General features: G+C 44.2%; 1 protein-coding gene across 3 annotated transcripts in view; it reads right to left on the bottom strand.

Moving 5' to 3' along the window:
- Positions 1 to 20,889, bottom strand: part of LOC128686646 (polyhomeotic-like protein 1) — an 89,876-nt gene that overhangs the window by 43,623 nt on the left and 25,364 nt on the right. For 2 of the 3 annotated variants that reach the window (XM_053773646.2, XM_053773647.2), the window contains exons 2-3: positions 16,278 to 16,815; positions 13,816 to 13,887 (exon numbers count right to left, since the gene is read on the bottom strand). In XM_053773646.2, coding sequence (XP_053629621.1) covers positions 13,816 to 13,887; positions 16,278 to 16,815 — 610 coding nt within the window. The remainder of the gene's footprint in view (positions 1 to 13,815; positions 13,888 to 16,277; positions 16,816 to 20,889) is intronic. The other variant, XM_053773648.2, reaches the window with a different exon arrangement.

Raw genomic sequence — 20,889 nt, 5'->3', positions numbered from 1 at the left:
AATTGGATTTTTTTTTTTGCCGAAGAACAAAACTAGAACAATTGGCTATGTAAAAATTTGTAGTCTCTCACCATTCGTGTTTCATTCGAGTTTCCAACTTATATTCACAATTCGTATTTCAAGCGTGGTTTCCCACTGTATACATCATTCGTGTATTATAAAAACCTTCCCACTGTAAACACACTTTGTGTTTCGTAAAACGTTCCCATTGTAAACACCATCTGTTTTTTTATATAAACCTTTCCACAGTAAACAACAGTCATATATTCGTTATGTGTTTGTGGTCAATCCATTTAATGAATAGCATCATAAAATCTGCAGTGGAAATATTCAACATGTCGAGAACATGTCGCATCATTCTTTAAAGCTCATTATGCAACTGGTAGTCAGCGACAACACGACATTTAAGGCCGTCGAAACACCTTCCAGAGGCCGCATCCGGCACTGCGACTTTCTGGACATGCCAAGGAACTAGTCACCATAACAATTATCGTCCAAGCTGTGTGACCTTCCCGCCTTCCATATTAGGCTGACCCTGGAGTCCTCTAGTAGCCGCCGTTTGAATTAGGCTGACCTAGTAGCTCCCTGGTGGCCGCCTCTCGAATTACCATCAGCCACTACGGAGAGGTTTATCAACTAACTATTTAGATTTTTTTTACCAACTCGATATAAGCGCTCTCAGTCCACAGCTTGCGAACACGCGTCTGATGCAGTCTTTTACCAGACATTATTCATTTTAAAATTCATGCAAAGGGTTGGGTTGGAATATTCATGTTCCGTGGAAGCCAAAATATTTTCTTTATTTTCTTTTTTTTATGTGTGTGTGTGACTTGTCTTTGGGAGCAAAATGAGGAGCCATTGGAAAACATTATCATAACCAGTCGCGTGTCCTCGCTAGTAGTGGCTCCTGTCGGCTCTCTCCCTGGCTATTATTTGAGGGAATCATTATGACTGCTTGTATGTGTGTGTGTGTGTGTGTGTGTGTGTGTGTGTGTGTGTGTGTGTGTGTGTGTGTGTATGTGTCGCTGCATGTCTTGTTTAATGCTGGTGATGTTGTTGTTGCTATTACTGCTGCTGCAGCTGTTGTTACTGCGGCTGCTTCTGTGTGTGCAGCTTCTGTTACTGCTGCAAGTGCTGCTGATGCTGCTGCCAGCGTTGCTGTTGTTGTTGCCCGCCGGCAAGCCTGACTTCCCACTCCTCATCCTCTCTTCCTCTCTCATTTGACTCCTAGCACACACAACTGGTTCAGAAGGAATAAATAATTATATATATATCACTCTCCTGCCCTTGCAGTCATCCGGTATTATCAATTTTCCAGATAAGTATATTTGCTGATAATGTAAAAAAAAATTATGCCAACAAGAAAATATAAAAATGAATGCATAATATTTGGATAAATTTAACAAATACAGCAAGAGATTAATAATGCATTGGAAATGTGCAGCTTTGCCCTCTATATATCCCCACCGTCCTGAAGATATCGAACCTGCATTTAACTAATACATTTCGTGGTAATCTAGTTCACACTTCTACTATCACTGATGCTTCCTGCTCCTCCAGCCCTCTTATATTAGCGTGAAATTGCCCTCTCTTTTTCTGGTGGACTTAAAACACGCGAAGGAGGTGTTCGCCATGCTGACACTAATAATACTCTTGTATCATGTTACAGATCACAGCCATCCTATAATCTGATCCTCTGCTAAAACTATATACCCTTCTTCTAGTCTTCACGCAGGCCGTCTTAATGAATGAGCCCTTGTACACATTACTATGATGAGTCGTAGATATCCGCCTTGTTAAGTATTCCAGTCTTCAGAACACTCGCAACTTGACCTAATCTTTGTTTTCTCCTCAGCTTTTCTTTTAACCTGTCTTCTGTATTTCCTGTCTTCTGACTTTCTCCTTGCTTATTTTTTTCCTAGCATGGCTCATTAGGCCAACTGCAGTATTCTTTTCTCTCTTCCGTTGTGAGTCCCATGTTGACGCGTGTTAGAGAGAGGAGTTACCTGCATCTTCATCCTCTTGAGATGTAATTTACCATTATTATTAATGCGATTATTTCTACTTTTACTTTGTTTACTTCTACCGTTATTATTACTACTACTACTACTGCTAATTTCCTCCTCCTATTTCATGTCCTGTCTTCTGGTCTTCTCTATCTTTCTCGCTCAGTTCTTACTTGATGATGGTCCAGGATGAACTAAAATGTCGCCTGAAATCTCCTTTTTAAATGTGGAGCTTTTGTGAATTGTTCCAGCTACGATGTTGTAATGGAACTGAATGAGACAAAAAAGGACGTTATATAGATGGTAGAAGGTGAGATCAAAGCTCACTAACACAGGCCAGAGAGAAAAGTCTTAAGCGTGATTGCAAGCAACAGTTTAATCACCAGACAACCACGTACATGCAGTAGTGAGAGATTAATGTTTTTTTTATATAGACATCCCGAGGGGCAAGTTTATTGGGCAGCGCCACTCATCCTGTGAGAGAGCATACCGCCATAAAAGCATCACATAGCAACTGATGTCACCGCCATCGTTGGCTGCTTCAGAACAAACTTATCGTGCTCTAGATGCTTCAAATCCTGCTTATTTTTGTAATATTTTAATATCCTTGGTTACACCGTTCTTGTAATGTTCTTATAAGGCTGCTTGATTGGCTTAATTGGGCATTAAGCCCATCGACTACAAGAGTTATTAAGGCTAAGTTTTTACACTGACACACACTCAACTAGTGTATGTAAGTCTATGTTAATTGACGGTTAGTTGATTTATTAGGTCTAGAATCTTTCGACTAGAAGAATATTATTAAGGCAGCTATCACCTGGGAATGTATCAGATTACAGTGATACCAACACTCTTATATGGGTGTGAAGCATGGGTTTTAAACGTTTAAGGGAGGAGGAAGATGGAGGCAGTGGAGCTGTCATGTCTGAGGGTAATGTGTGGAGTGAATATTAGGCAGGGTTACTAAAAGTATTATTCTGAAGGCTGAGAAGGTGTTATTGAGGTGATTTGGACAATGAGAAAGGATGGAGCAAAGCTGGGAAACTTGGAGGGAGTATTAATCTGTAGTGGAGAAACAGAAGGGTAGGGGTCGTTCTTGGAAAGGTGGGAAGAGGTAGAGAAGATTTTGTATGCGAGGCTCTTGGACATACAACAGGTGTGTGGGGTGTTAGATTGGAGCGAGTGGAGACAGTGGTTTTCATGACTTAAAGTGCTGTTGGAGTGTGAGCAAAGTAACATTTATGAAAGAATCCAAGAAAAACAGTTAGCCGGACTTGAGTTCTGGAGGTGGGAACACAGTGCCAACACACTAAAGAAGGTGTGGGGATATTGCAGTCTGAAGGGGCCATCTGAGCTGTAATGTCGGCTCGCCTGGGGTAAGACGGTGACGGCATGAGTGATGGTGAAAGTGTTTCTTCTTTTTCGGTCGCGCTTCCTCTGTGGGAGACAGCTGGTGTTTTTAAAAAAATAATTTGTTCATCTTCCGTCATTCATGTTTAAATTAATCCTTAACGCATACCGAAATATACGCCCTTTAGCGCACACTTATCAAAAGATATCTGTATATACCCATGCAATGTAAGCAAAGTGTTCATGGTTGGTTGGCTAATAGGTTTAAAGCCTATCACTACACAAAGATCACTGAGGCTGCTGTTTACCATTACTCAATCCCTAAAATAGGGTTTAAAGTAAACTCTTAGTGCATATACACACAGAGAGAGACACTATTCTGTGTACACATCTTTGTCAGAGTGACAGGCACCTGGAAATTCCTTCTTTAGTTCAAGAGGAAAATATAAAATATAACACCCTGATATGCGTTCCTAAGTATAATAATTGTACATACGTTCTCCAGTATAATAACTACATCTGTCCCGCGTGCATGCGGATTTATGTCACTGATGAGTTGTAAATACATCCATCAAACTCAAACTTTTATGGATGTCGTAGCTGAGAGAACGTAGTGGAGACCAATAAACCCCTGGCTGCCTTCAAGAGAGAGCTGGACAGATACCTAAAGTCAGTGCCGGATCAGCCGGGCTGTGGCTCGTACGTCGGACTGCGTGCGGCCAGCAGTAACAGCCTAGTTGATCAGGCCCTGATCCATCGGGAGGCCTGGTCATGGACCGGGCCGCGGGGGCGTTGATCCCCGGAATAACCTCCAGGTAACCTCCAGGTAATCTGTCTGGTGAAGGGGACAGGTGATGTGAGAGCTTTCTAGTCAACTCCCAGTTGTCTGTGAAAAATATTTTAGACCTTTGTCAAAATGTTAGATGCAATAAACATATTCGCGTTTTTATTTTTTTAAGTGGAAACTAGATAATACAGGGTGAGGCGTAAGTCGCTGTACCGTGAATAATTCTTTTCGTATTTGGCCAGTTATATATAAAAATTGGTAACCAACTTATATCGCACCCTGTAGATGGGGAAGATTTTAAGGCATCGTCACCAACGATGTCAAGAGCTACAGATTCAAATTATGGAAAACGCGGTGAAGGAAGAATATCACAAAGCATCTCTTCACTAGCTTCAAGATACCTGGACTTGGCTTCAAAAAAATAGAAAGTAGTGGTGTTACAATTGCTAACAATTTGATTTCTATCAAGAAGCTATGCATGGAAAATGGCCCGCACTGCTGCCCATGGAAGGCCGCTGTCACCCGCTGCCGCCCGGTAAACGCCTGCTATCACCGGTGGACTGCTCCTGCCGCTTGCTGCTTGCTTCTGCCGTTTGCTTTTACCTGCTGGTAACCGCCTGCCGCCGCCCGCTGACGGGTCTCTAGACACTGATAGTTACACCTTTCGGATTGAACATTAAAATAGTATAAAATACCGACAGGTTCCATAGTCTGAAACAATATTGTTTCAGACTATGGAACAATGCTCTTCTCCAGACTGAGGGACTGACCACCTCAAAACTTTAAGGGTGATGGACTGATTACATCGTCTTCAAGTCTCTTCTGCTTCTATCAACTTTTCTGTACTCGACTGAAGAAGCCTACTGTGTAGGCGAAACGTTTCGAAATAAAGATACCTAACTGTTGCAATTGTGTCTTACCTAACAACCTTTCGGATATTCTACAATTTTTCACGTATAAGTCTTATGACCCACACCCATATTAACCAAAAAAAAATGGAAGAAGGAAGAAGAAAAGGAGAGGGAAAGGAAGAGGAGTAGGGGGAAAAAGGGTAAGAGGGAGAAGGATCAAGTAATGAGTAGGAAGAAATAAATGGGAGAAGGAAGAAGAATGAAGAGGAGAAATCTTAGGCAAAACTTCCTACATTCGATCTTGTTCTCGTTTTAATAAAAGTTAAATTATTTTTTCAACTAAATTTTCAACTGTTAAGATGATGTTCGTCACTCTTGGGTACACGTACTTGGTAAATATTGAGTACAAGTACCTGTTTCAATCCTGAGTACACATACCTGTGTAAATCTTTGGTACACATACCTGCGAAGATCTTGAGTACATATGAGCTGTCAGATCGTTGGTGACAGCATATTGTCATGATTCCTCCGAGCTCTTTGACCTACCAGTCCGCGAGGATGTTTTGCGACCTGGTTTAAGCTTGGCTGCTACCTTGTTTCTATGCTATAAACTATGTGACCTCTGTTAACCTCTGTTTCCTTGGCCAGTACAACATGTGTAGAGTAGCACTAGTCCTGTGGACCAGGTGGAGCTGTCTGTGGAAGAATATCACGGATTCTTTGTGAATCTGTGAGCCTCCGTCGTGCTTACATGGCACCTTTGTGTGACTTGTTCGTTGATCCAGTGTTTTGTAAACTATCTGTCCTTCAGCGTGTTGTCATGGCACGTGGAGCTGTGCCATCTGTCAGCCTGACAGAGTTATATGACCTGTCAATCCATCATAATGCTGTCATGACACCTGGCTCGGTGTTACCTATCAGTCCACGAGCGTGCCTTCGTAGCACATTGTAGAATACTAATATGCCCACGACCAGACACAGGGGCGCATTTGAAGGTTTCAGTGATTTATCTAAGTTGTCTATTAAAAGGTATAAACTACCTCCTGCAGTGAAAATTTAAATGTAGGAACTCGTAAAGGCAGAACAACGTGAGTGTCACAAAGAGCAGGATGAACCCAGCTAGACTGCATGCAGGCCTGGGGCATGGTCCTGTCTGCCTCTCTCAGCACCGAGCACATTTGGGAGTCGCTAACAGCTACTGTGGCTGTAGCTGAATAATGCATCACACTCATTTGCAAGACAAAAACAACACTCGAGGTTTGGAAGGAATTCTGTAGTGAACCGATCCATAGGGAGGATATCGTTGCAATTTGATCTGTTCACAAAGTAAGAATGATATTCTTAATGCGCGTGTACAAGAGATGACTAATAAAGAGGTCTGGAAAAAAATATGCGATACTGTTGATTCACCTATATTATTTCTTGTAGCGTCTCACTGTCATGCTGTAGCCTAACCACTGCGAACGATCTCTCCGGATATACGTATTGATAGCTAGTACTATGAGGGTCTCACTAATCCACTCAAACACACACGTTCATCATTCATGCCATAATTTGCCTTTGCATCAGATGAAGTAGTAATGGTGAGGCATAATTTCTAAACCGGGTCGTTTTCCTATCAGCAACACAGTGAAAATGGGCTTCTGGTTCTTAGGACATTCAGGTTGAGAATGGTTTATCGTGTCACCGGTACTCACTCCAGCTAATTGGATGCGGACTCCAACCTACCGAAATCCTTTAACTTCTGCATATCGATTAATTGATAAACCTGCTGTACAGAGACTGGATGTGTTATGGTGGCTCTTAGTGCCTCCACTCCTTCGCTTTGTGGGGATCAGATTAAGCAAGAACAAAAACCCTCTCCCCCAATTAGTATACGAGGTTCCAGGAGCTGGTTCTTTTTGTTTGTAAACGTAGTGAAGAGGCTGAGTTATGTTGTCATCGAAGACCCTAGCTCTTTACTTTCAACACCAATTGTCTAGAAGCATTGAAGACACACGTAATGTACCCAACTTCAAACACCTTATATGTACTAAATGAGATATCTACCATTATATCATATATGTACTTCATATAATAGTAATTACTTATTACTAATTAGTAATAGTAATTACTCATTTTTATTTTAATGGCAACTGATTTTTCGTCAATAACATTAAAAATTATATACAACGCGAACATTATTAGAACATTCGGGAGAAACATCCTTACTAAATAGAATAATGGAGGTGGCGGGTTGGTAGATAGCAACGACCCAGGGAGGCCCTACCGTCCTACTGTATGAGTGAAACTGAGAGCTTGTTAAACTTTTTGCACTCTGGCAGGTTTGCTGGTCTTTCCGTTGGCCAGTAAACATGTAAGATTATAAGTAACTCTTGCAAACACTTAGCTACATTAACGCTGCATTTAGTTTTACTTTCCTAATACCTCTTGTTCCTCTTATTTTCCTTTTCCAGTATAAAAGGCCTGGTGCGAGCCTCGGGGATGAATGACAATCCATGAAATTATTAAGGGAAAACATTATTACTTGCCTCACATGTATCTTCAGTGACAGTAGCAAGTTCTTGAAGGATACTTTTTCAGTATCCTTTTATCAAACCACGAACAGCTTTATATTATCCCAAGTCCGTTGTACCAACATCCTCCCCTGGGCTGTTACAGACGATAACATTTTTTAAACGTCAAAGGCAACTTGTGTTTTACTCAACGGGGATCGTCTAGGTAACGTTCCCTCTACATTTATCTGGTGCTGTGATAACCCTTTTGAGTGACTTAATCAAAGTGCTGGAAGAAATACAGCAAAACAACCTTACGGTCCAAGCTTTCACCAAAATAATTGCACCAGCAGCTGAGCCGAACACAAACCAACACAGAGATAGTGTTATATCGTATTTTCTTGCCATTTTGTTAACTAAACAGGCGAGGTACAGTAATTCACAACAAACACATATCTATTTTCCAGCGATTAGAAACGTTTCTGTCAGGATCCCGACACCGCAAAAAAGTATCAGTGTCAAAGTTTACGATATCGAAGTCTCGACCCAAAAAAACTAATTAGAAAAGGGCGATCATTAGCTTATCAAAGACAAGAGCAGGGAAGTGGCAGGTTGGTGTGGTGATGGTGATGTGACAGGGTGATGTGGTGCTGGTGAAATAACAGGGTGGTGTAATGCTGGTGAAGTGGCAGGGTGGTGATGGTGTTGTAGCAGGGTGTTGTGGTGCTGGTGAAGTGGGTAGGTGGTGTGGTGCTAGTGAAGTGGCAGGGTGGTGTGATGCTGGTGAAGTGGCAGGGTGGTGTGGTGATGGTGATGTGGCAGGGTGGCGTGGTGATGGTGAAGTGGGAGGGTGGTGTGATGCTGGTGATATGGCAGGCTGGTGTGGTGCTGATGTGGCAGGGTAGTGTGGTGCTGATGTGGCCGGGTAGTGTGGTGCTGATGTGACAGGGTAGTATGATGCTAGTGATGTAACAGGGTGGTGTGGTGCTGGAGATGCGGTAGCGTGGTGTGGTGAGGTGAGGGTGATGTGGCAGGGTGGTGTGGTAGGGTAGTGTGCTGATGGTGAAGTGGCAGGGTGGTGTGGTAGGGTAGTGTGCTGATGGTGAAGTGGCAGGGTGGTGTGGTGAGGGTGATGTGGCAGGGTAGTGTGGTGATGAAGTGGCAGGGTGGTGTGGTGTTGGCGATGTGGATGGTGGTGTAGCGCTGGTGAGCTGGTGGGTATCCAGTGATACAGGTCTAGGTTGATTAAAAGGGATTCAAAGACTGTCAACTATAGTGTGGTCATTAAGGCTGCACTTAGCCTTTTAAATGCCAGAAAAGAATACTTCAGTTTCCAAAATAAAGATTAAAGCATACACAGCATATATATATACTGAGAGAAATACTTCTCTCGGGTGCATAGGTCCTGTTTACAGGCGCAATGCTTAACTACTTATGATAAATATGGTGTATTGATTAGATTTGTTAAATTATTGATAACATTAGCTGATAAACATAAAAATCCTGTGAAATGATTAATAACAGCCAGAAGTTCAGAAAATACATTAAAGAAATATAAATTTTTACTATCAAGGAAATGAAACCGTTTTTGCTGCAGTGTAAATACATAGAGACATTAGTAAGTACATTTTGTTAGGCCTGGTTACTGACCGGGCAGCGGGGGCGTTAACCCCCGAAATCCTCTCCAGGTATACAGGTATGCATATATATGTCGTGCCGAATAAGTAAAACTTGCGATTTTGGCTTAAATAGCAACGGTCTTCTTGCCGAATATGGCAAGCGAAAGTTTGTGTATGCAATAATTTCGCAAAAATCATTTTGAACCTAACGAGAAAAATATGTCCCATTGTGTCTGTTTTTGTTATAATATTGTAAATTTATCTATAATATATTTAATTAGATTAGGCTAAATTAAATTGCGTTTGTTATAATAAGGTTAGGAAAGTTTTCTAAGGTTCTTTTGGTACGAAATTATTAATTTTTACATTAACATAAATGAAATATATATATATATATATATATATATATATATATATATATATATATATATATATATATATATATATATATACACATACATACATATGTGTGTGTGAGTGTGTGTGTGTGTGTGTGCGTGTGTGTGTGTACTCACCTAATTGTACTCACCTAATTGTGGTTGCAGGGGTCGAGACTCAGCTCCTGGCCCCGCCTCTTCACTGATCGCTACTGGGTCCCCTCTCTCTCTGCTTCCTGAGCTTTGTCATACCTCTTCTTAAAACTATGTATGGTTCCTGCCTCCACTACTTCACTTGCTAGGCTATTCCACTTGCTGACAACTCTATGACTGAAGAAATACTTCCTAACGTCCCTGTGACTCGTCTGAGTCTTCAGCTTTCAGTTGTGACCCCTTGTCCCTGTGTCCCCTCTCTGGAACATCCTATCTCTGTCCACCTTGTCTATTCCCCGCAGTATCTTGTATGTCGTTATCATGTCTCCCCTGAACCTTCTGTCCTCCAGTGTCGTCAGTCCGATTTCCCTTAATCTTTCCTCGTACGACATTCCCTTGAGCTCTGGGAGTAGCCTTGTTGCAAACCTTTATACTTTCTCTAACTTCTTGACGTGCTTGACCAGGTGTGGGTTCCAGACTGGTGCTGCATACTCCAGTATGGGCCTAACATACACAGTGTACAGTGTCTTGAACGATTCCTTATTAAGGTATCGGAACGCTATTCTCAGGTTTGCCAGGCGCCCGTATGCTGCAGCGGTTATTTGGTTGATGTGTGCCTCCGGTGATGTGCTCGGTGTTATGGTCACCCCAAGGTCTTTCTCCCTGAGTGAGGTCTGTAGTCTTTGTCCACCTAGCCTATACTCTGTCTGCGGTCTTCTTTGCCCCTCCCCAAACTTCATGACTTTGAATTTGGCTGGATTGAATTCTAGAAGCCAGTTACTGGACCACATGTCCAGCCTGTCCAGGTCTCTTTGCAGTCCTGCCTCATCCTCCTCCGATTTAATTCTTCTCATCAACTTCACGTCATCTGCGAACAGGGACACTTCAGAGTCTATTCCTTCCATCATGTCGTTCACATATATCAAAAATAGCACTGGTCCTAGAACTGACCCCTGTGGGACCCCGCTCGTAACAGGCACCCACTGTGATACCTCTTCACGTACCACGACTCGTTGCTGCCTCCCTGTCAGGTATTCCCTTATCCATTGCAGTGCCCTCCCTTTTACATGCGCCTGATCCTCCAGCTTCTGCACTAATCTTTTGTGGGGAACTGTGTCAAAAGTCTTCCTGCAGTCTAGGAAAACGCAATCTACCCACCCCTCTCTCTCGTGTCTTACTTCTGTTACCTTGTCATAAAACTCCAGGAGGTTTGTGATACAAGATTTGCCTTCCATGAACCCATGCTGGTTTTCATTTATAATCTTGTTCCTTTCCAGGTGTTCGACCACTCTCCTCCTGATAATCTTCTCCATGACTTTGCCTCGTTTGCCTCGTTTCTGTTTTCTTTCTGAAATATGGGGACTACATTAGCTGTCTTCCATTTCTCAGGTAGTTGCCCAGTTTCAAGGGATGTGTTGAAGATTGTGGTTAGAGGCACGCACAGCATCTCTGCTCCTTCTCTAAGGACCCATGGGGAGATGTCCGGTCCCATCGCCTTTGAGGTGTCAAGGTCACTTAAGAGCTTCTTCATCTCCTCCTCAGTTGTTGGTATGTCATCCAACACTTGTTGGTATATTCTCTCTTGATCCCTTCTGTGCTGTCTTCCCACAGCCCTTCCTGTCTCTACTGTAAAAACTTCCTTAAATCTCCTGTTCAGCTCCTCACATACCTCCTGATCATTTGTGTGTGTGTGTGTGTGTGTGTGTGTGTGTGTGTGTGTGTGTGTGTGTGTGTGTGTGTGTGTGTGTGTGTGTGTGTGTGTGTGTGTATTGTGTGTGTGTGTGTACTCACCTAATTGTGGTTGTAGGGGTCGAGGCAATGCTCCTGGCGCGAGTGTGTGTGTGTGTGTGTGTGTGTGTGTGTGTGTATGTGTTAGTAGCGGCATTTTCAGTGTCAAGACAGGCGAAACTACGAAACAACTCCTGACTCCAAAGACCTCGTGACAACCACTGCCGCCTACCCTCCCGCACGTCTTGTACTGTGTCAGAGAACGTAAGATGTAGCCGTCTCATCGTAAGGCAGATCATAGCAGAGACGGAGAATGTAGGTGGATTCTCCATCTCCAGGCGCAACATTCCAGAGACTTTGCACTGCATTTTCGCCCAGACAATGACACTGAAGTGAATTTTATCTGGGAAAGTTTGTGCGACGGTCGCTTCTCCAGGCTGTTGTGCGTATAGCAGTTTTGTTATGATTGAGGGTAGAGCTCGCGACGACCCCTCCGTCCTTCCTCCAGTGATCAATATTGGATAAGTATACTTCTCCCCCAATGTTATATGTACTTTCCTCTCTATCCGTGATAGTGGGAGACGCTGGTAATGGTGAGTGACGCAGGTGATAGTGGGGATACAGGTGATGGGGGGAGACACGGTTGAAGGCGGGGAGGTCGCTGTGGGTGAAGTCTGAGGATGGGTGTGTGGGACTAGGGTAAGGTGACTCCCCGGGTCACAGTGTCCCGCAGAGCTCCCCTGAGATAATATAATTTCGCGACACATATCTCCAGCATCCCAACCCGCCGACCTCTGGCATTGTCATCCGTCACTTTATCTCACCTCACTAATGACCTCGGCTCCGAGTTTTATGTTTGATGATAAGGGATTACAGACCTATGGCGAACACTGTTGAAGAACAGCCCATAGAAGCAAGTTACGAGGTGGTGATGATTCGAGTATAATCGTACACGTGGAATGCACGCCGCCTGCCATAGCCGTGACCTTTTATTACTGAGTGCAGTTGTGGCTGGCACGACTGCTGCTGCTCGTTGCGGCTTTCCGAACCCTCCCATCCAAAATGACCATCGCAAAAACGTAAACCATTTTGCCTCGCCCGTATTCATGGCCACCTTAAAACCCACAGCCTTCTGCCGAGGCTTTGGGTGGGGTGGTCACGGGGCTGTGTGAAGGTCACGGTGTTGACCTCACAAGGGCTCTTCACGTCAACTTGACAACTTTATTCCGCTGGCTCGCATATCACGCTAAACTAGCCTCATAGCCACTGAAGAGGGCTTTAAAACCCCTCCTTCCTCCATCTCGGAGATAAGGAATAACTCACACAAGGAAAAGTGTGCATAAGAACGATCTGCCCTCCGCCGGGTATTCAATCTTCATGTTTTTGCTTCTAGTCATGCGATTTGGGGCCTTTGTGTCCGAATGTGCAATATAGGTTTTTGTCAATATAACAAATACAGTGTCTCCACCCTGAGTCCAGGATGGCGCTCAAGACGAACTCAGCTGCCCACAACTCATCACCAGTCCCGCATTAAGTGGGTGTAAAGTGCACCACATATCGTATCAGGCGACGTTGCCGACATTACTATAAGAAATCGCGCTTTATGCCACACAGTTGACTGAAATTAAGCTACAAACTCCATAAATCATAAACAATTAGCAGGATAGTTTTTGTTCTGTCTGAACGCTAATGCTAACACACACAAAAACACATTAAGCATAATGTGGAGCAAAACACATGTAATAATTATGCGATCATATTTCCATTTTCTATTACTGTAATTCAGCTACTAATGAAAAAAATAATATTATTTATGCCTTGACAATGATCACAGTAATTCAAGATTATATACACCGTGTGGTGTGAATCTCTAGGAATATATTATATTGTAAGCCTGCTAACTTTACCTGAAACATTGCTGCCTTTCTATTGTGACTATCAAGGCCCAATGAAACAATATAGGCTTCGTATAGGCATAGTCTCGTGTTCGAATCCCGACCAGATTATAGTGAATTTATTAATAATTGTCTAATGCCATTGTTTTCTAGAGCAATCATACTGACATTGAAGGGGCATGACCCTGATATATAACAAGTACAGCTGGTGGTGGAGAGGGCAGCTATAAAAACTTTCAAGTGACACTGCAAATAATAATAATAATAATATAGACATAAATTAGCTTTAAAATGAGTAAATACCATTCCCAAACACGCTTTTATTACCACACAAGAGAAACAGAAAAGCGTCAAGTTATCCACATTGCTTTACGCAAGGGTAATCGCTGAGACGCACAACCCACACAGTTACCTCAAGAATTAAGAGCAGAGAGTGGAAGACCTGGTTAAGAGTTGCTGAGATAGACGAGCACGACCCGACAAGATGTGTGCGATACCCGCCCTGGCGGGTGTCATGATCAGGGGAGTAGAAGGGGAGAGAAATGGACACCAACCTTAGATATCTCGGCGAGGATTTCTGCCAAGGCGGGCCAACGGAGCAGGGGAGGAGAGAGATGGAGACCAGTCTTAGAGATATCGGTGAGATTTCCAGCCAGGGCGGTCGTCAGGACCAACGCAACAGAGGGGGAGAGAGATGGAAAGTAGCCTTAGATACACCGGTAAGGATACGGAAGTTCGACATTTGATATAAAAAAATGAGTAAATCTGTAGGAATGTTCGGTCTCCGTGGTGCAGGAAAGTCCAGTCTCCGTGACGCGGGAAAGTTCAGTCTCCGTGGCGCAGGTAAGTCCAGTCTCCATGGCGCAGGAAAGTCCTGTCTCCGTGGCGCAGGGAAAAATAAACATTGATCTATTCTCATGTGAGAAAACTATGCTCCTTTTTGATCGTCTGTCGAGATGAAATTAGTAGTAGCATTTAAAGGGCTTGCTAAAGGGCAGGAGTCTTTCGCATCTGTGAAGCTACTGCCACAGTAAAAGTTAAGATACAAGCCCCAGAACAACCTATCTTGCAGATCTGTGGCATGCTTGAGAGAAACATGGTTAGGCTATATGCTTCTACCCACCGACCGACGGATACAAGTCTCCATTGCGCCTCCTTTTGAGATAAGAAATATATCCATCATATTCTCTCCAACATATTAAGATATTTGAACCACGTTACCTCACATCTCCTCAGTGTACCGGGATACACTTAACAGCAAGAATTCTACTGGAGGGTTCACCTGCATCATCTCATACCCATCAGGATTCAACCAACCGAAAAAAATCAATAGTATAAATAAGACATAAATAGAGCGAGACACTGAGATGTTCAAGATTGTCTTTAATGATTCATATGGTTTCTTCCTCTAAATAGGATGGTCACCACAAAACGTAAAGCAAGAAACTGAGCAACACTTGGAGGTGCCATCATGTTAGCCGAGGCTGGGATCTCCTTGGACAATAGATCGATGTTATCGTAAAACAACATGACTGACCCGTGACGCCAAGCGACGCCTGCTGGCGTGTGCATGTAGTTCTAAGGGGTACAGGATCACCCGTTAGTTGTACTCGAGGGCGAAAATTAAGGGAAGTGGAAATCAGTGAGGTGAATTGAACGGGCAGTACGAGTATATGAGAACGCATACGATTACATGAGAATTTATGTATTAATATGAAAATTCATATTAACACATGTGATACGTAATATTAAACCTTATGATCTACACAGATGTTATTTGCTGTTTACTTATTGCTACTTCTAAGCTTTGAAAAGATTTGGGAGATTATCATGCCGTCTTGATACACGTTCGTGAAAGTGAGAAAGAAAGAAAGAGAGAGAGAGAGAGAGAGAGAGAGAGAGAGAGAGAGAGAGAGAGAGAGAGAGAGACAGACAGACAGACAGAGACAGAGACAGAGACAGACACAGACAAAGAGAGGTACTCGGTTCAAAAATTGAATAAATGAATGAAAACTTATCAATAAACCAGTGATAATTACATATTTACTACTACTGTCTGGGAGCTAGAAACTATACTCATGAAATTAATCGAGATTCTAGTGACTTTGGTCATGCGATGACAGTTGCGTTCCGTTTGTTTTTCAAGATATTACTCCTTTAACTTAACTTTTTTTTTCTAAATTATCAGTGAAGAAAACACAGGAAGTTGCAGGTGAAAAAAAAAATGAATAATAGACATTTTTTTCTAATTTCCTACACTTTATGGTGTCATTTTGAACAGTATTTGGTCCAGAAAGTCGTGTTGTCTGAAGGAAATAAATATCTCCTTAGTATTCTAAAATTGTAAAAAAAATATATATATATAAATTAAAAAAAATAATATAAGTAATAAAATATATGGTGGGATGAAAAAAACATATGATAGAAAAATAAGGTGACTAATAAAAATAATAACTTATTCCGGTTATTATTTTATGAAATATTGATAAAAATAAGTTCATGAACAAAGTTGTTGAAAAATTTATAAATATAAGAATGAATAGAGAGAAGTGAAGAATACAGAATGTAGAAATTAAGTCGATTATGTGGAGGTACAGCGAAGAAGAACCAGTAACTTCATCAGGGACCCCTCAAGGCAGGTTCCTTGATGTTGGTGAGGGGCTCTTGATTTAGGGAATTGGATCTGTGCTCCAGTTCCCCAAATTAAGCCTGAATGCCTTCCACATCCCCCCCCCCAAGGCGCTGTATAATCCTCCAGGTTTAGCGCTTCCCCCTTGATGATAATAATAATAATCCATCAGGGAAATAGTAACTTAAGAGAAAACTAGTTCAAGCAGGACAAAAGACGAGAATAAGATGCAAACGAGAGGGAAAGAGAACAGAAAAGAGAGAAGAGTAGTGGCCAGGAACAAGTAAGCAGCCTTCCTGGGTCCCTATGTTGGATGGATGTCCTGTCTCTTGAAATGAACCAATACAGAGCTATATTATGCTGTAAACAACTACGATGGGTACTCACTCGTTGGGGTTACTGTTGTTATACTTGGCTGCGAGAGATCTCATAAGATCAGAGCAGTTTCTGTTCATAAGGGATTCCATCTGTTTGATGGCTCCAGGGCCACCCGGAAGCCCGCCCACCCCGCCCAGAGACGCGGGGCTAAAACGGTCGTAGGCGGAGGGTATAGCAGCGGGCGGCGTGAAGGCGGGGTTGGGTGGCGTGCCGGGGAAGGAGGGCGTGCGGGTGCGGTGAGACGCAGGGGACTTAGGGGAGACTGAAGGACTGGGCGTGGCGTGGGTAGCAGCTGGGGCGTCGCTCCCGGGGTCTGGTGATAACCTCTCAGACTTGACGTCGTTTGAGGAATCTGAGGGCATTTTGTCCTCAGTGCGGGCACCGTTGGGCACCTCCCGCCGCACTTTCTTGCGGCCTTTGGCGCCGTACGCTGCGGCAGCCGCGGCGTTAGCGGCAGCGACCGCAGCGTGTTCTTTGTCTTTGGTGAGGGGCGTGTTGTTGTTGTTGAGCGCCAGGTCCTGCGCTGTCTCACTCTCCGCCTGGTTACCTGCAACAAGAACAACTACAATCAGAAAGTTTTATATGCAACGAGAATATCACAGATCAGTACCCCTAGCTAGGGTCCTGGCACCCTCACTGTTTCTCATCCCCAAAACAGACAAAAACACACTAAACACAGATTCTTTTCATCATTTGCGGAAGATACGAAAATAAACACGTAAGTCACCTCGGTAAAAGACACAGAAAAATTGCAAGAGGATAGGTCAGTACCTGTAAAAGTTACCTGTAACGAAATCATCTCAATTCAGTATCTGTATGATTCAGTTGTACCATAAATATTTCAGGTCATTTAATACCTGTATGAGTTTTCTGCAACGAGAATTTCTCAGGTCAGTCAGAACCTGTACAAGTTACCTGTAACAAGATTCAACAAGGGTTACCTGGTCAAGGACGGGCTTTAAAGTACCCTGTTTTTGTCTTCTTGTACAAAAATACTGTGGGAAATAATTATAGCATTAGCCCCGAGGCAGGTCCTGGCCTGTGGCAGGAGGGTTGGGGTTGCAGACACGCGCCACCCACGCCCTCTACCTGGCCATCAGCACGCGCGCACACGCTCTCCACTACACGCCTTCAAAGAAACTGCCTCTCTAAAACTTACATCATGTAAAAAATACAGGTAAAAGATGGCAGCATCGGGAGTTGGGGCATGCCGCAGGGTGATGCCCTGACCCCTGCCATGTACTGACATGTCCTCGCCCCAGGGACACACATTACCTGGGTGTGGGGTACGGCCTGCCCTCTGCCCCATGGCGGGGATCTCGTGCAGGCGCCCCGACCAGAGGATCAAAGGTGCAATTTGGTGCGAAGGACGAGGGGTTGGGGCGGGTGTGCAGCCAGGCTGCTGCTGCTGCAACAAGGGATTAAATTATCCAGTAGCAACGAGCATGGCACAGGCGTCCCTCCCTGACTTGTGATGGTGGATGACGCGGTTCGGCTTGGGTGGCATCAGCCAGCCATAATCTCCAGCTGGACCAGCCTCAGGGGTCTCCGTCCCCGGGCCCTGGGCCCCTAAGCCCCATGTACCCTTGACCCCATCCTCGCCCGCTGACCCGCCACCGCCCTGACCACTTTTTCTGCCAGGCTTCCCGCCTCTGTCACCGCAGGCTCAGCTTGCGATATAAAATGTAATTTTAAATATTTTTAGTTGGAGTGCTACTAGAAATCGCTGATTTGCGTTCTTATAAGCAGCCTTCAAAAACGAGAAGTGAATTGTGGGATTTTTATTAAACTAATATAGAAGTTGGTAACTTGATGACGTCAGTTTTGTTACAGCCAATCACAAGGCAGAGTCAACCCTAAAGGAAAGCCTCTTGCTGCTCATTGGTTAAGACCTTGCTCTTGCAGTCACCACATAATTAAACCAGTTTTACTTAAGTAAAACAAATTCTAAATAGCAGACTGTGCGTGTATCGAGAAAATATTTTGTTTCGATGATGACCGTACTGAAAGTGTAAATATTGTGAAACCTGCAATGCAGAACTATTAGCAAAACTCGTACACCTGGCAGGACGGTGGCAGCGTTGCAGCCAGAGAAGAAATGTTGAAAGATCATTGTGAGCGCGGCCGCCGTGGTGGGAGCACTTATGTCCTACTCGACGCTACTCTCGGCACCTTTACTAGACTCGTCTCATCGATAACATCTCTTCATGACCCATTCAGGCTTTTTAATAATATCATAAATATATTTGACAACAACGCTATTAAAAAACGACCTGCCTAGATACTAGAAATTAAGAACCACTCAAAAAACTCAAGGTTGTCTGTAGTAGCTTACGAGTTCACTGCCTCCGTGGCACTGTCTCAGACTAGGCGCCCTGGATGCTGGCTTGATCGATCAAGCTGTTGGTGCACACTGCCAGTAGTCCAACATATACACCACAGCCCAGCTGATCACGAACTGACTTAATGAATGTATTGAGTTCCTTCTTGAAGACAGCTGGGAGTTGGTAATTCGTCTCGAGGACGGAGCAAGGGTGTTAAAGAGTCTTGGTAACTTTATATTTAGTGAGTTTTCTCTTAATGTACTCATCGCTTCCCTCATTCTTGCAACGTCTGACAAGCCTCTTGTTTCCATATGGAGTGATTCATTCAGTTGCACTCGTATATTGCATCTTTCTCTACTATTTTTTTTTTAAGGAGGGACTTCAAGTTGAACAAGTTCGCCTTCCTTGAAAGGAGCTGTTAGCACACAGCAATATTCCACCCAAGTGAGGACGAGTGATCTAAAGAGTATGATCACTGGTTTGGCCTCTCTTGCTCTAAAAGTTCTAGTTATCCTCCCTATCATTATCCTCGCGGATGTAACGACATTGTGCTCCTTGAATGTGAGATCTAATATTATCACTCGCAAGTCTATCACACTAGGCTTATACTCTATTGACTAATTTGAATTCGTCTTGCACTCCGAACCTCGTTTTTGTTTCATTATTATTATTATTATTATTATTATTATTATTATTATTATATAACTTGGGAAAGGATAAATCAGCTAGGTCCACTCAGAGCTTGGGAACAGGAAACAATAAGTTTCCCTTCAAGACATGGGAGGACAGATCTAATTCCTTGGATCAGAAACCCATCACCAGTACTAAGGGGTGAAGCAAAATATGTTAGAGGCACAAGCTTTGACACCATTACTGAGGAACCTTTATCTGGTCCCCAGACCCTCTCAAGGGAGGTTCCTTTATGCTGGTGAGGGGCTCTTGATCTAGGGGATTGGCTCTGTGCTCCAGTTCCCTGAATTGAGCCTGAATGCCTTCCACCCCTCCATACGCTGTATAATCCTCTGGGTTTAGCGCTCCCCCATGATTATAATAATAATCATAATGGACCCCAGACCAGTAGCATGAAGACCATCACTGAAGGACCATCACCTGGACTCCAGACCACTAACATGAAGACCATCACTGAAGGACCATCACCTGGACCCCAGACCACTAGCATAGACACCATCACTGAAGGACCATCACCTGGACTCCAGACCACTAGCATGAAGACCATCACTGAAGGACCATCACCTGGACCCCAGACCACTAGCATAGACACCATCACTGAAGGACCTTCACCTGGACCCCAGACCACTAGCATAGACACCATCACCGAAGGACCATCACCTGGACCCCAGACCACTAGCATAGACACCATCACTGAAGGACCATCACCTGGACCCCAGACCACTAGCATAGACACCATCACTGAAGGACCATCACCTGGACCCCAGACCACTAGCATAGACACCATCACTGAAGGACCATCACCTGGACCCCAGACCACTAGCATAGACACCATCACCGAAGGACCATCACCTGGACCCCAGACCACTAGCATAGACACCATCACTGAAGGACCATCACCTGGACCCCAGACCACTAGCATAGACACCATCACTGAAGGACCATCACCTGGACCTCAGACCACTAGCATAGACACCATCACTGAAGGACCTTCACCTGGACCCCAGACCACTAGCATAGACACCATCACTGAAGGACCATCACCTGGACCCCAGACCACTAGCATAGACACCATCACTGAAGGACCTTCACCTGGACCCCAGACCACTAGCATAGACACCATCACTGAAGGACCATCACCTGGACCCCAGACCACTAGCATAGACACCATCACTGAAGGACCTTCACCTGGACCTCGGACCACTAGCCAGGAGACCATCACTGAGGAACCTTCACCTGGACCCCGGACCACTCACCCCTGATCTCTAGGCCACCTAATTACACCCTCCGAATTATGGGTGTTATCGGGTTGTATCGGAATGCAGGTGGGCGTGGTTGCTGCGGGCGGCACCTGTGGGTGTGGGTGGGCCAGGTCACCGCCGCCCACTTAACCCACCCACGGGGGAGGATAAATTGCGGTGTGTGGAGAGCGCTATGCGGGCAGCGGCAGCGGCGGGAGCGGCGGCGGCGGCTGCGGTGGTGGTGGCTGGGGCAGCAGTAGCAATTGTCCAGCAGTTTAATAACTGCCAAATAAAATAGTATATCAGTGGGGAAGTGTTAAACCCATAAGAATTATATAGCGTTTGGGGAATGGGTGGTGTTCAGAT

Source organism: Cherax quadricarinatus, chromosome 12 (assembly GCF_038502225.1).
Source record: "Cherax quadricarinatus isolate ZL_2023a chromosome 12, ASM3850222v1, whole genome shotgun sequence".
Taxonomy (NCBI): domain Eukaryota; kingdom Metazoa; phylum Arthropoda; class Malacostraca; order Decapoda; family Parastacidae; genus Cherax; species Cherax quadricarinatus.
This window is presented reverse-complemented; position numbering and strand designations above follow the sequence as displayed.